Here is a 16,202-nt window from a genome sequence, read left to right on the forward strand (position 1 = left end):
CAAAGAAAAGTCACACAAGATGACTATATTCATCCTTTAATGTGATAAGCTAATTAATACAACTCATCAGGCACTGCAAAGGATTCCCCTATCTTTTTTTTTTTTTTAAATAAACCCATGCATCCGTCAAAGGCAGCATTTAAATTTCCTTCACGATAAAAGGTCTTCAGACATGAAAGTATTACTTTTTCCATATATCTTTTCTCTGTTCTAGCAGACATGAATATGGCTTCCTACTTGACAGCCACTAATGCTGTGCTGTGGACACCCTTGTCAGCAGTGCTCCATTCACAGATCACTGAGACGGTGCACCAGGGAGATAGAGAAATATGCTTTCTTTATAGTTAAGCTTTTTCTAGAGATCTATCTTTGGATGGTGCTTGAGGTGAGACACTACTCTAGAAAGAGCTTTGATCACAGACTTCCATTTGCCCTTAAGAACGTATCATATCCAATTTCATCAGCCACCATTCTCTAATCATAGCTATACTTCAAACTAAAAGATTAGATTGACAGCAAGAGTCCTAAATTTATACAGAGTGAAGTAGTGTGCTGTGACATGGCCATGTACTCTATGGGACTTCTGTTCAACCTAATGTTACCTCAGCCACCGAGCAGCCTTGAGATGCCAACAACAGCACTGAACAGTACTTTAAGTATGAGTAAAACAGTAACTTTTTTTTTTTTCCAAATGATGCTTTAGGAGTTCTAACATACATAGGAGTGAAGTGACTCACGTTCCAAGACTGATATAAGAATTGTTAAATAGTAATTCGAAACACAGGGAATGCAGTATCCCAAAGTCAATCAACTGATTAAGCAAACAAAAATAAAATTGTCATTCTTCTTCCTGGGTATGCTAGGAGAGTGACTTATCTATTCTTTTATGAAAAGATATTCCTAGAGCTCAGACGACACGCACAGTTGAAAAATTGCAATCACACAAACTATACCAGACAACATCTGAAGTAGAAACAGAGAAAGTCAGTGCTGCCAGCAACTGCTTTTCATCATCTGCGTCTGATACCATATCTACCATCTCAAATAAAAGATAAAAATGCCAAAAGACAACCCATCCCAGGGCAAGCAGTGCAAAATGATGATTTACCAGATAACTAAGAAATTCCAGTAAGTGATAAGAAGCACCAGTGCTCTTACCAAAGTTCACAGCGGTGTCATCTGGATGTTAAAGGAGAAGAACTCAATTTGAAGACAGCTGAGAGCATCACTGGCAGCTTAGGGGCTTATTTTTGTTTTGGTTATTATATATGTGTATTTTTATGCTGAAACCATAATGCAGCTTCCACAAGTGTGCCAGAGTTTGTTAGAAAAATCCTATTAAACCTGCCAATCATGCATTAGTTCAAATGGGGAAAAAGTGCTACTTGCCCACTATTGATGTCATCGGTTCTGAGGCTTTTCCCAAGAATGTCCCCATCACTCATGTAGCCACCAACGTCAACTTCGGAGGCCATGTCCAAATCACCACTTCCCTTCTCACTCATGTCGATCTGTGAGATATTTCCAAGTCGAGAAACAGCTGCTCGGCGAAGCGGGGTGGTGTACATGAATCGAGAAGGGTCTGTGTGTATGAAGCGACTGGCGCCGCTGCGAGGATAACCAGCGCCCAGGGACGGGGCATCTCCCGCCTGCAGCCGAGGACTGGCCTGCCCCAGCCTCCAAGTCACCGGGGTGGACCGGCTTGTCAAGCTCGGTATGCTTCTCCCGTTCACCTCGGTTGTCACAGTGCTGTCAAAAGTTGTCTCCAATGTGCTGCCAAACAAAATGGAGAAGTCAGTGAACTGTGCTTTCTCTGTTCCTGAGAAACAAGGAAAAGCAAAGGCTGGAAGAATCTCTATTTCTTTCAAAAAGTTCTCTGTGCGTGTGTGTTTCTCCAAGTGCACACACGTGTTTGTGCATACAATAACCTCTATTTATAAAATAACCTAAAATAAATTTTAAGGGCTTGTAAGTAGATGTATACGAAACAATAACGACCTCTGTGAAGGATCATATAAGACACTTTGACAGTAAAGTATATTAAAGTCACATTTAAGTTGTTGAGGCAGTCTAGCAAACAGCATGGTTAGTGTCAGAGTTAATTTTCCCTTGCAAGTCTCGAATTCATTCAGCAACTAGCAATACTTTCCTGCAGTCCAAATTTTTAGCAGTCTACATGAAACGGGTATACCTGTGGCTTATCTGGGTCCCTCTAAGGCTGGACATGGTTTCTTCCAAATTCTGCCTCAGGTCTGCTATATTCTTTACAGTTCTCATTCTTCTTGTTTCAGGGTCTTCCCCTGGAAGAAAACAGAAAAAACAGCATAAATTTTAGCGCACTGCAGTGCATAAGGTTGAATAAAGTGCACACATGTATACACAGTTGAGAATACACACATATGATTGTAAATAGGTCTGTCCTTTTAATCTTTTAAAAATAAAACCTCATCCTTTCAGTAATAAAACACACATACACTTATAAATAACATGTGGCATGTAAAAAACCCACCAAAAAGACTCCTGGTGAACTATCCCTGTTAGGACCCAAATCTATTAATGAAACTCAGATTTACAGTGTTGGGATTTTTATCCTCTGTAATCAAGGCATGATGCAGCCCCAGACCACTTGATACATTACACAGCCCCTTTTTCCTCCTTGACATTTTACATGACTTGGTAGGAAATAAAGCCACAGTAAATCTGTGTCTGGAAAGAATTGGGATGACTGTTACAACAATTCTTCAGTATGCACTTAACGTCCAGGCTATTTCAAAGTACTCTTTAAGTCAGGCACTTAATAAAGCATCTTTCCTGAACTGTAATGGTTTCCTGAAGGGGGAGATTATTCTTCATATGGGATAAAAAAATATTCCTCTTGGGATAAAAATCTGAGTGCACTAAGCACATGTGTCACTTAGACAATTATGGATTTTTAACAGCCTTCAGGTATCCATTGTGAAAAGCTAGTCTGGTATCTTGAATAGTGAAGCCCACAGAACTTCACCTGGAACAACCTGAATAATGTTTACTTCACACAATTAAGAAAAAAAAAAAAAGGAAAAAAGAAGGGAAAAAGAAAAGTTATATATTAAGTGTTACGAAAGAAAAACATAATAAGCCTCAAAGCAACCTCCAGAAGTCATATATGAAGAAACAAAAATACATTTTTCCTAGCATATTCATATATCAAGGAATTTTAGTTCATTTTTCTTTTGGAGAATAAGAGAATTTCAAAAGAAAATCTGTGACAAAAAATCACTGATTTGTCCAAGGTTCTGTTTCTGACTGCGTCCTGTATCTGTTGCTTGAAAGAAGCTTGGCAAGAAGCATCATTATTACAGTTATGTGTGCAATGTTGAATGTGAAGTGCAAATAATTTCTTTTTGACTCTATCAATGATAAATTTCATGTCATACCTCACCTTGTTAAGTCAATTTTACTCCTTATTCTGGAAACGTTACCATCACAGAATGCTATTGTGCAACCACTAAAATTATTTCTAATATTTAACTCTAGATTGCAGCATTCTCATCCAGAACAAACTTTTAATCTAATTTTGGATTCCTTGTGACATCAAGAAACTATTTCATCTTTAAATACATCTAACAGGAGATAGTCTGGTGAATTTAAACTCAACATCATACAAAAATCAAGATCAGAGATGTAAGCAGAGGTCAAATACCATATAGCACTATGATATTTCACATTTTTAAAGTGTAAAATACACATGCAGATACACATCTTCAAGTTGCTGTATTTCTCATTCTGTTGCCACCTTTTGTCCTCCCAGGTTTGTGTGTGAGTTTATACAAGATATAAATTCAACAATGGTGATGTGTCTGAGGAAAAGCATGGTGTGCCATCTAAGTGAAAAAACAGGTAGGAGCTGTTTGGGAAGGAGGGAAAAGAAAAAAAAAATGGTATCCTTTGCAGAGTAGATAAAATAGGGAAAAAAAGGAAGGAGGAGATCTTAAGGTAGAGCTTGCAAGAAAATTTGCATAGGACGGAGAACTGGGAAATATTCAATGTAGGGCCAGAAGCAATGAAAATGTTATATTCAACAAAACATTCTGGAAAAGTAAAGGCAAAAAAAAAAAGTCCTATAGGAAAAAATTCTGGTAAGATGAAAAGATCTCAACACAACATCTGTTTGACGGTATGGGAAAAAGGTTGACTTGCAGAACTACAAGCGTGGGTTTAACATTGGTTTACAAAATGCATTGGGTTAACACACGAAGTGACATTTATTTCAAATATAAGGGAGAATGTGCAGAAGCAAACTATATTTGAACAATGATTCACTTAAGCTCTTTAATTTTGAGTTTTGACTAAAGGAGGAAGCCTTTGAGCTCATCGACAAACTGAATTGCTACTGTACCCTCTTCTGCAGTCCAGGTCCTATCGCCCAAACACTCTGCGGGAAATTAAGAAAAATCCCAACTCCTGACATTAAATAGAAATAATAGATTATTCCATATACATTCCATATACCCTTTATTTCTTCCCTGATAGGGAAACCACGCACGGAACTAGCCAATGTACCCTGCAGTTGTGGCTCAATGTCAAGCTAGCTTTCACAGCAACGCCACTTTGAGGTTTGCCCATCTACTCTCCCCCGGCTGTGTCTTCTGTCCTCTTTGCTGCAGCCAAGCAGTCCTTCAGGAACTGCTGTTTGCTTGATTGTTTAATCGCTCCAAATAAATTCTTCAGTGGTTTAATGATCCAACAGTCCATAAACCTCTGGGTTGGCACCATGGAACTGACCGTGGGGTCAACACCCGGACAGGGTGGAGACAAGAATTGGGGATACAGACCCAGCACTGCCCCAAACTCTCCATCTTCTCAAGCCACACCCCGAGGGCGTGTCCATTCACAAAATTTTGCTCCATAAAATAAACTACGTGTGTGCATTTTAACATGTAATACCTTGCAGGAGGCAAATGTTCACACTCAGATTGAAAGTACCACAACTGCTCCTGTGTTTCAAGCTAGACGTGTTCAACCGACGTACCCACGGGATCCTGTTTGCAGAGGTTTCTGCACCATCCTGGAGATTCCCGTGAAGCAAAAAGGGCTCATGCCAAGGCTAGGTTGGAGACCATTAAGTCCTGCTAGACTGAACCTGCTGTTGAAATCCCAGACGGTTCCCAGGCAGACTGTCCCTGCAGTTCCCTGTGGTGCACTCAGCTCCTCGCTGTCGCTGCCCTTTGCTTTCCCCCCTCTGCCAAATGCAGTCAAATTCACTTCCAGCAGCACATTATATTCCTGCCGCAAAACCTAGATGGGGGAGACCCAGGACCTGTTTGTCACCTGCCCTGCCTCAAACCAGAGGTGAGACAGTAGCTTGGTGGGATAAGACAGTTTTCTGTTATATACAGAGGGAAAAATTCCAGGGTGTAAGCAGGCAGAATTAAAGGCAAAGCAATACTTTACCTTTATATTTATTTGAGGAACTGAATATAATTCATATTTGCAGTGACTTTGCCCTTTCCTTCCTTGTTTATCCTTGTCAGTTGTCTTTTGCTGTATGTTAACACTGCCAATTCTTGTGGGAAAAATGACAGCAACTGTCTTTTTTAATATATATTGTACAGTAAATAGCATAACAAAGCCTTAAGGTATAATTGCAATACAAAAAAAAAAAGGTACACATATATGCCAAACTGCCAAAATAGGTTTTCACAGAGAAGAATATTTCACTTTCAGACAAATTCTACCGTAAAAGTAGTGTTATTCTATTCTGGAAAGGTGAAAAGTTTGAGGTCTAATCTCTTTTGATCTCTCAGTGACAGAAAGGGTCATTTCAAATCCTTTCCACCATTTTTTTCTAAAAAGATACAACTGGAGTTTTATGATCTTAAAATACTACATAGTGCTACATCCAAAATCCTCATAACTGTAACTACTAAGTGTTTTAAAAATAATTGTTCTTTTTTCTTTCTATCCTTCTCTTAAGGCCTTGTCAATGGACTCATGCTGTACCATGGATGAACAAGTCAGAGAGTATAAAGAGTTGCACATGATGACTGAGAAATTTTCTGCACCGAGTGCAACATCCTCAGACCTAACTTGCATCTGACATTACCTACATTTTCAGGACAGCACTGAGGCTCCCCATCTATATCAAGCCTCCTTCTGCACAGAGGGTGATGAATACATGTTTTTTTCTGAAAGCTAGCTACACCATGCCTGCTAGAAGAGACACTACGGTGCTCACTGCAGCAGGATTGGGACCCATTGCATGGGTTTAAAGGGAGCTCTGACTTCCCCAGGCACCTCGTTGCTTATTACTATGTCCCACTGACATCACAGAGCCTGTCCATATTTACATGACCTAACATATCAGAAATGCTCCCTGGCTTGTTATCTCAAGTGATTCTGGTTTGTACACTGAAGAAAAGCCAATCTATTTCATACACAGAGAGACCAGGATAAGAAAGATTAAAACCAGGGTACCCTGAAACTTTCTGTCAAAATTCTGTTCCTCTTCCAAGAAAGTGTGATGCAAATATTTTACTGACCCCATGAAATATAATCTGCTCAAATCACTTGTAGCTTCATCGTCCGTATTAAACATGAATATTCCAGAAGATTGTCCCCAAATTCTTGCCTATAAACAGTAAACCATTACAGGTTCCCTCAATAAATTTCTAGAGAACACCTTAATTTCTTCCAGTGTGTGAGACACGTACACAGGAAATCAAAATAAACATTTTACAGAAATCACTAAAAGCCTAGGTTAAACATTTACATTCACATTTCTGAAGCTCACCCATAATTGCACATTTAATAATACTGTTCATAATCATTTCAGTACTTCGCACACGCAATTACAGCCCAAAGCAGATAAATGGGAGAATAATAATTCCATTAATTGTCTGATTTTCATAAAAGGATTTACAAATAATAAGCAGCTCCCCAGAGAATTTTCCACTCTTAGCTATTAACTCCATTCACAAAGGAAAGTACCAGTTTTACTCTGCAGGTGGGGAAACTGAGGCCCGTGAGAGAATAGGGATTTGCTCAGTGACACACAGCTGAAGAGGAGCAGGGGCAGGTGGAGAGCTCAGCTCCCTTTGCTAACAAGCCTCTAATCTCTAGAAGCCCCTTTAGCATACTGGTGTAGTCTAATAATAAAAGGTATGCATAAAAAGAGAATTCTCGTTTCTTTGTTATTTTGAGATGATAGCTTTTTATATTTACATACAGAACAGAAATTTTATCCTGAATGTTAAACACAGTCAGGGCTAACATATCCACCAGCAAAGAAGCTCCAGGCTAGACACATGCTATATAACCTTGGAAAAGCAAGCAGCCACTTCAACCATTTGACTGGCTGAAGAACAAAGCTTTGGAAATGAACACTTTGAGCACTCTTCTAAAGGGCTGAGAGATGAAAAGTAAAGCCAGTAACACAGAAGCCTTTTGAAGCACCTATGGCTGTGGACTTCAAATGCTCACTGGCATGCACTGATATAACAAAACTGGTTATTGAAACTAAACTGCAACCCTGGCCCTCACACTTCCATGTATAGGGGTGAAATTATCAGCGGTGGGGAAGGAGGAAGCAATACTGGAGGGACGGTTTGTACGTAGGCCGAGACATTTTCTATCTAAACCGTACCTTGGATTCAAGATTTCAATTTTATATTTGTGAGGACAAATGTCATTAAAATTAAATTATTTATGAGTAAACTAATAGCACTTAAATGTTTCACCTTAATTTTTCAAACAGCTAAGCAAACTATGCTCAATTATTCACAGGCTGTTGCTGCCCACGCACCCATCAAAAGTGATTTAGACATTTGTCTTCATTTCCTACAGTCTTTAGAGGTAAGAGTAAGCAAGCAAGGAAGAAATGGCTAGACCCTAGTTTTGCATACTATTGCAAATAAACCCAGTTCTGTCTCGTGAAATCACTGTCAAGATTAAAAATCTGCTCCATGCAGATATGTGCTATCACTTGGGTCTCCTCTTGCCCTTCCTGATGTCAAGCCAAAGCTAACTTACCTAAAATATCAGTATACAGGACCTGTTCTAGGTCCCCCAGCATCGTTATTATGACATCTTCATCCAGATGTGCGGTCCCTTCGCGCAAGCAGCCTTCCTCCTCCTCCTCTGCCCAGTTCCTGCTGGGGAAACGGGACGTGCAGGACGCATTTTCATCATCTGATTTTCCCCTCTCCTCATTATCAATCTCAAAGCCTTCACCTGCATGCCGGTCTGCCGACCTCCTGGCCGTCCTGCTTCCAGCTGGTGGTGTCGCCTGCAACGCCTGGGGTGCGGAGAGGCTGGAGTGGCAGAGGGAGTGCACCGACTGCGAGAGTGCCTTGGAAAGGGAGCCTCTGCTCCCAGCTTCTGCCTCCCGCTGATGGTAACTCTGGCTGGACTTGGAGGCGTTTCCAAACCAGTTCTCCCGATATGAGTATCGCCTCTTCTCCCCTTCGCTGATGAGCGTGAGATTGGTTAGAGACTTCTGCTTCTGAAGACGAACACACCCTCTTCTAACCTCCTTGCCTTTAAACACTGACAGTTCAGCAGATCGCTGCATCTTTCCGGCTGGGGCTTCGCCTCAGTTAGATTTCATATTTCTGAGACGGACAGCAGTTCAGTTCCCCCGAAAGGTCTGGGAGGTGATCCCTCCAGCACCGCACGCTGCACAGCCCAGGTAGCACATACTTGCACTCGCGATGAAATCACGGCTCAAACATGCAGTGTACGTACTCTAAATGACTAGACAGGCACAGTCATTTTCTTTAAAATTACGCTGCTGTCTCTACTAAGCCACTTCTCTCCCGTCACATTAATCTGCAGTACTTACAGTCATTTTCACTTGGATTTCTCTCAGGCAGAAGAGAGTTGATCAAACACTCTGCTCCAGCACAGAAGTAATCCCAAAAGCCAACTGTGTTTTCCCCTCTCCATCCAATCACGGGTCTCATCGGAGCGGTGGGCCTGCATCTCCGTCTACAGCTGCTGCCTTCTGAAATCCAAAGTAGGCACAAGTGCTGTCTCGGGCTTTCCCCCCCCTCACCAGATCATGACTGATCCCGGTGCACGGCTCTTCACTTTCGATGGGCTGACACAGAACTGCAAGTACAGCCTCCACGTCAGAGCTCAATAAAGAGCCAAAATTAACCACTGAAGCAAAGCTCTGCACATGCCTCCTTACATTTTAGTATTCAACCTGCATTCCCAGATATATGACTCTTCTCTGCTACTGCAGTGAATGCTGCTGGCTGCCATGGCAGCAAACATCCTGGTGAATTAAACCAGAGACACAGAAGCCTCTGCCCAGTTTACAGTGCCACAGGTTTCGAGACACGGCTTCACCTGAATGGGATGCTACAGTAACAGACCTAGCCCACAATCGAATCCTATTTTATCCCTGAAAGGTAAGGATGACAAACTATTTTTTCCATATCACTGCTACTCCCTGTGCAGGAAGCTAAAAGCAGATTTGCAAATGGACCTTCAGTCTTGCAATTTCTTCTCTAAATGAAAAAGATATAATTTAAGATCATAAAGAAGCTAAAAAATGGAACACAACAATTAGAAAAGGAAATATTTAATTTCTTTCTCCTTAAAATATACCTTGCTTGCCTCTCTGTGAGATTCAGAGGCTAGCAGAGAATTAAGAAGCTGTAATAAAATCGTTTTTTCACAATCTTCTGAAGAAAACCTATTAATAGAATGGTAATTTTTTTATAGAGCAACACAATACCATGTCTGAACTAAGTTCACCAGTCCTAAGTGTTGTTTTTAAATATATTATCAAGAGAGAAAGAAGACTTGTGTTTAAATATATACCTTTTCTCACAGGGAAAAACATATTAGTCCCAGAAATAATAGACAGATGAACAAAGAACTAGCTGAAATGCATTCTAATTTTTTATATACAAACTTTTTATGTAGGGGCAATTAATTTCATAAAACATTAAGTAGAAATCTACAGATATGAAAATTACTGTATAACAATATACTGCTTTTGTCAGTGTGAAAATACGGTTGTCTCAAACCCCTACCTGAGAAACCTTGACAGGGAAGTAACCTTTAAAAATGCCACCCTAAGAATTACAGACTGTTTGCAGATTTCCTGTAGGAATAAACAGATGTTAACAGAAGCCTCAGATGTACTTCTTGCTTTTTGCTGGCTCAGTTTATAGTTTTTAAAGATAAATAAGGAAAAAAATACACGGGACAAACTTCTCAGAAATTGTAAAGGAAGGGTACATTTTTTCCTAGGTAACCCTCATAAACACAGAGCTAATCTAGAAAAAAAATTCAGTAGTCTCAAGCAGTGATGGTTTTCCATGTTAAATCACTGACACATTCCTAGAAAGACAGGGTCCACAACAAGAAGAGATACCGCTCCCCTCCCCACCTAGCCCACAAAGTCAAAGTAAGAGGAGACAAGAAGAACGCTCTGTCAGCCCGAGTACAAAATCATCCCAAATATTAAACGCCTGCCCCTTCTTCAGCATGGAAACAAAAGGTAGGACTGCCATGGTTACTCCCAGGGTCTGCCAGTTGCAGTGGCATATGGGCCCTTAAATGGTTTTTATGGACGTGCTGGTGCCCGCCTGCAGCAGAGCCCAGTGCGCTGGTGCGGATGCTGACGAGGAATCGGAGCTCCAGCACTGCCCGCATCCTCCCGCATTGGTACGCGCTGCCGGCGCTGGGCGGCTCTAACAGCCTGTTCAGCACAGCTGAGAAGATGTTGGGGTTGTTAGAAAGGCTTCACAGGGCTTTATTTACAATGGGGAATTGGCACAGTGAAGGGCAATCTCACTCTTTTCCCACTCAATGGTTTTAAAACCTCAACTTATACTCAAATTGGGACAGTATTCTCAGTTGCTATGTTTCGAATTAATAAGAAGGGCAATGATTTGGCCCCGCACGGCACTGTGGTGCAGTGGGATCAAGCTTCCTACCATAAACAGCAAGGCTGAATGTCTCTCCGATACTCCAAATAAATGAATGGTAACTTCCCCACCCATCCTTTCATGCCCAAACAGCTGCAGTCAGTAGCTTGTCTCCGCGGTCAGCCGTAGGGAGGGATGGACCGGCTCTGCCTCCACGCCAAGCTCACGGTGTGCGTGCCTGGTCCTATGTAGCCGTCATTACTGCGATGCTGGATCTGGTCTCAGTAAGCCTGTGGACAGGGTGTCCCCCCTTGCACTAAGCATTGCTCAGCTCCGAGCATGAATAGATCAGATACAAGACTGCCCGAACTGGCCAGGTATATTTAGTCCTGTTTCCAGCTGGGAGCAGAAAATCTTATGCAAGGGGATGAAAAAATCTTCACCCAGTGAGCTACGCCAACCCTCATGTATGGTGTTGGCAATAGGTGCCACACCAGTTGAGGCTGGAAGGGTCTCTGGTGGGGGTACGGCTGGCTCCCGGGCAGCCCAGTGGGTCTCAGTGTCTCTGCTGACATCTTTCTTCTCCCACCCGAGCTATTCACTGCAGTCCAGCTCCAGCAGGACACAGGTCACGGACCATCATCCTGGCACGGGAATGACACCTGAAAGGTGTAGGAGCTGTGTGAGGGTAGCTGGTGGCTCCAGCATCCACCTGTCTCATTTCTACATATATTAAAAATACAAATGCTGGGAGTCAAATGCTGGGATATGGAGGTGCTGAGGCTAATCACACAACATCCATTCAGCCTTCGTGTGTACAAACACTATACTACAGCCCTTAATTAAGAGGTTATATGAACTTTGCTCCCATTAATCCCATTGCCTCACTTGGTAGACAGGCCATTGTGATTATCCTCAGATGCAGCAGATACATATGTACGTCTTAGACCTAATGCTCAGCAGAAAGAACACTGAATTTATCCTTCTGCTCTACCACTTCTCTCTGCAGGGTGTCATTCCACAAAACATAAAATTGCAATGTGGAAAATTCCCAGGTTTATTTATTGAAAAACACTTTTGTAAAGCTCATCCTTCCATTTTAAAATGATGAAATATAGCAACAAGCAAATACATCTTTCTAAACTAAGACATTATAGGAGACCAGAGGAGAGGGAATGTCATGACAGAGCATTATTCCCAACTACCTTGCAGTTCAATGTATTCCTCACCCACCATGCAGGAATATGTTTAAATCAAAAACAGCACAGGGAAATTCCCCAATCCATCCCAGTCAGTGTAACATATTATCTTATTTTTACTGTCTCTTTCATAAAATGAATTATAAAAATGATTTTAAGAACTAATAATCTAGGGACAAATTTTGCTGTCAGATAAGACTTTCTTTGAAGTCTCAGTGCATAGTTTGGAGCCTTACAAATGAATTATGTAATAGATCTGCAAATGCATAAGATTATGAATCTCTTCAGCCAAGCTCACTTGAAAAAAAATTTGTAAACTGCTTCCACACCTATTAATTATTTCTTTCAGGGAGTAAAAAATGAAGCATAGTAAACATAAAAGCTTGAAAATTGAATGTCTTTATGCTAATCCTGCCATTGATTTTGACCTATAACTCTTAAAATTACTTTTTCATTTCTGCTTCATCCCTCAGATTTTTTATAATTAGTCAATATTTGTAAATTCATGAATAATTATTTAATCAAACACTTTGCATTAAGCTCTTCAAACATGTAAACACTTGTTAAAGCCAAACGCTACCACTGATTTCATAAAATAATACTTAGTAGTTATTGATATGTACAGTTTACAATGGATTATTAAATAATTGCCTTGCTGACATCCTTCTCCAATAAACTTGCAACAGAGATTCATAAACATCACAGCTACTATGAGTAGATATGCTGGGTAAGAAAGTCTGAACAACTTGTTTCTAGTCATACCACGAAAAACAAGAACCAAACTGGATTACTTTACTAGCCTTTCTTTTCATTCTTGTTTTAAAATCCTGTCTATAAAGTTATACCCCAGTTTTGCAGAAACATAGATACTGAGTAGCCTTGTTGAGGCAACTGGTACATAAAGTACACGCAAGAAAGGGTGCTCATACATGGCTGCGGAACTGGTCCTTATTTAGGACTCCCAAATTTCTATCTGGGATTTCCTGGGCAGAAGTCTACACATCTGTGCGCCACATGTGCAACGAGTCTACCGTACGCAGAACGCCCCGAAACTATTGCAGGGGTGACTCGTGCTTACAAATGGGTCTCGTTCAGCGTGTGTAGGGGTATCGCTGGCGCTGTGCATGCACAGGGGATCCAAGGCGCGCAGGAAGCCTTGCAACTACCGCGCGTGTGCTGCGCGCCTGGTCTGCACGTGCACTGTGGAAACATCTGGTACTGCTCTGGCTGAGCTGTGGAATATTCAGAGGGGGGAAAAAAAAAAAGTAGGAAAAAAGCCTGAAGTGCTTCAGATCACATCTGGAACAAATTCCCAGCGGAGACAGAGGAACAGTGAAGAAACCCAGATTTACAGTAGCTCTACCAAGAGGCAGAACTGGCTTTAGGAATAAGCCATGTGGGAAATTACCTAGGGCAGCAGATTTATGGGGACAAGCTAAAAATAAAGTTGTTCAGTTTATCAGGGCTGTGCTTCTGGGTCCATGCCTACACCAGCCTCACCATCTCCCTTGCCTTCCAGCACCATCCTCCTCTCCCAGCTGTGCAAGTAAAACCAAGTGATCACTTGCAGAGCAGTGGGCAGAAAACAAGCGGCTTGTGCTCTGACTTTGCCCCATCCTTTCACCAGATCTGTGCTGGAAGACAGGAAAGGTTTTAAAGGTAACCGGCTCCCTTAGAAACCAGGAGGAAGACAGAGTAGAGGAGAGCTGGAAACTACCCCTGTAGTCTCTCGCTTTCCCACTCTACTTCCCCATCATCAGTGTTGAGACAGCAGGAAAAGAATGTGAACTGCCTTGCTGGGCACAGAAAACAAAGCCATGACCATCCACCACTAGAGCAAGGAAATTATCTTGGTTTTGGTATCCTGAATCACTCAAAGAGAATGGTGCCTGACCAACCACTCCTAAATCTTTGTAAAATGATTTTTTCCACATCAAAGTTTTCCCTATATTGTGGGAAGTCTTGAAGCAGCCATGCTTACAATGTCAGTTTAAGATTGATTGGCTGATTTTTCCCTGAAGTGGATTAGGAGCTCTGATATGATTTGCTTGGCTGGTTATGGGAGCAGTAATCTTCAGCCAAGAGACAATAACAAACACAAGCGTGTAAATATTCTGAAAGTAGAGAAACAGTTTATACAATGATATGGGCTAAGATATCTTAGTCCTGAGCACGTTAGCCTTGGTTGTAAATATTTGGCACTGTAAAAATAATAAAGACTAATGAAGCAGAAACACAATAAGGTGGGACAGCACTTTATGAATGTGCTCCTACAAGCTGTTTAGTGGTTTCCACAGATGCTCAGTCCCTTGCATGATCCTTATTGATCCTTACTGCATACCAATATATCGTGCTAGTGTGTTTGGCTACCAAGTTGCAAAAGAAGCTTGAGATAATATAAAGATGATGCCCATCCATAGCAGCAGTGGAAGATTTCAGGAAAAGGTAATATCAAAGTGAAAGAGACTCTGGATTAATCTTTTAACACCCTGAATATAAGTGACCAGATCAAGGAAATAACCCTTGCATATCTCCCTGCTACTACTGGTATAATCTGTTTATCATACCAGAATAAAGATGCTCCTAAGTAATAGAATTTAATTGTCTTTTCTCATGGCTAATCTATAATGGAATACTCCCCTGAAGAGCCATCACATGAGGTTTTTTCCGTGCAGGTTCGCCAATGACAGAATCACCAATGACTTGGTGATAGTTCACCAATGCAGACCATTATTTATTCACCAAACGTAATACTTGACGCATTCATTCTTTGTGTTGCTAACAGCCAATTATGGGTGACACACATCTGTTTTCCTCCGTACACAACAAACCATTGACCACATTTTCCCGGTGGTTCTGCTTTGCTGCCTGTTATGTCAGTCAACTGCTAATGCCAGAGTCTGAATAATCAGATTAGAAACATCTCTGATGTCTAGTGCCCTTTATGCCATTTTCTTCTTTTTGATGCTGTTCGGTTTCTGTTCAGAACAGTAAAAAGGCCAGGAGACTTGATATCCCATTTGATCATTTCAGCAGGTACTGAGTCGATTTTTTTTTTTATCATCTCTGTGCATAATTCCTTGAAGCATCTTCTGATTTGTGTAAGTGTTTCAATTATACTCTTTATACATGCAAGACCAATGAGTCTGATTTCTGGATTAATTAAAAATATTTTTTTATTTTAATTTTAAAAGGCATGTGTCACCTTCAGGGAACATTTCACCATGTTTCAGGGTGACATTTATCACAAAAGCTGGCTGTGAAAATAAAGGATGTTAGACTTGGAAAACTTCCAAAGGGACTGAGACAAACCGGGACAAAAATCTCAATTTCAGTATGAGTCAGCTAAATGCCAAGGCAGTCCCACAAAGCTTGGGCATCTGATTTCCCTTCTGGTAGAGAGATAATTTTAGACCAATGTGTCAAATTAGTGCTTGAAGTGAGTTATATCCTGTGTAAGAAGAACCACATGACTCGTTATAAATCCATTTGAATGATAAAAATTTGGAGTAAAAGGGCAAAACTAAGGGTGAACCCAGTGGGACAGGATTTCACCTTTTATTCTTGTAAAAATGATAATAAGAGTAAGGATGCTAATGAAAAAAACCCCAAAACAACAACAACAACAAAATAAACCCCCAAACCCCAACAAAACAACTCTGGCAGAGTCCCTTTGAAAGTACTCCCACACAGCCCTGCAGTGCGATTCAGTCCTGATGGGAAAGTCAGCTGTGACACACTTTGCTTTTTGTGTCCATAGGCAGACTTATGGCCAGATCCTGGGCTGATGAAAATCAGTATGGCTCTGTTGACTTCAAAGGAATTATTCCAATATGATTAAAAAAAAAAAAAAATCCCCTCACATTTGTAACCTAATAAGGACTTAACTCCAGGTTTACAAGGAATTCCAGAACACAATCTTTAGCAGCTTAGCTCTAACAGCAGCTTAAAAGTCAGGTACAATAGTAAGGACTTGTTTGTTTTCTGAATATAGATTCATTTATACAAGCAAAATATATCGTGTAATTTATGCCTCAGTTCTAATGTTATGCTTTAATTTGATGATCTTGAATGCAACAGTGTCAAACATTCTGAAGGTGACTTTCCACCACTCCTCTTGGAACATTCAGTATGACTA

General features: G+C 41.0%; 1 protein-coding gene across 12 annotated transcripts in view; it reads right to left on the reverse strand.

The window, feature by feature from the left end:
• NAV3 (neuron navigator 3) overlaps window positions 1-16,202 on the reverse strand; it is a 557,756-nt gene that overhangs the window by 109,562 nt on the left and 431,992 nt on the right. For all 12 annotated transcript variants that reach the window (XM_069773360.1, XM_069773359.1, XM_069773362.1 and 9 more), the window contains 2 exons: window positions 2,192-2,300; window positions 1,390-1,773 (listed from right to left, as the gene is read on the reverse strand). In XM_069773360.1, coding sequence (XP_069629461.1) covers window positions 1,390-1,773; window positions 2,192-2,300 — 493 coding nt within the window. The remainder of the gene's footprint in view (window positions 1-1,389; window positions 1,774-2,191; window positions 2,301-16,202) is intronic.

Source organism: Haliaeetus albicilla, chromosome 28 (genome assembly GCF_947461875.1).
Source record: "Haliaeetus albicilla chromosome 28, bHalAlb1.1, whole genome shotgun sequence".
NCBI classification, from domain to species: Eukaryota; Metazoa; Chordata; class Aves; order Accipitriformes; family Accipitridae; genus Haliaeetus; species Haliaeetus albicilla.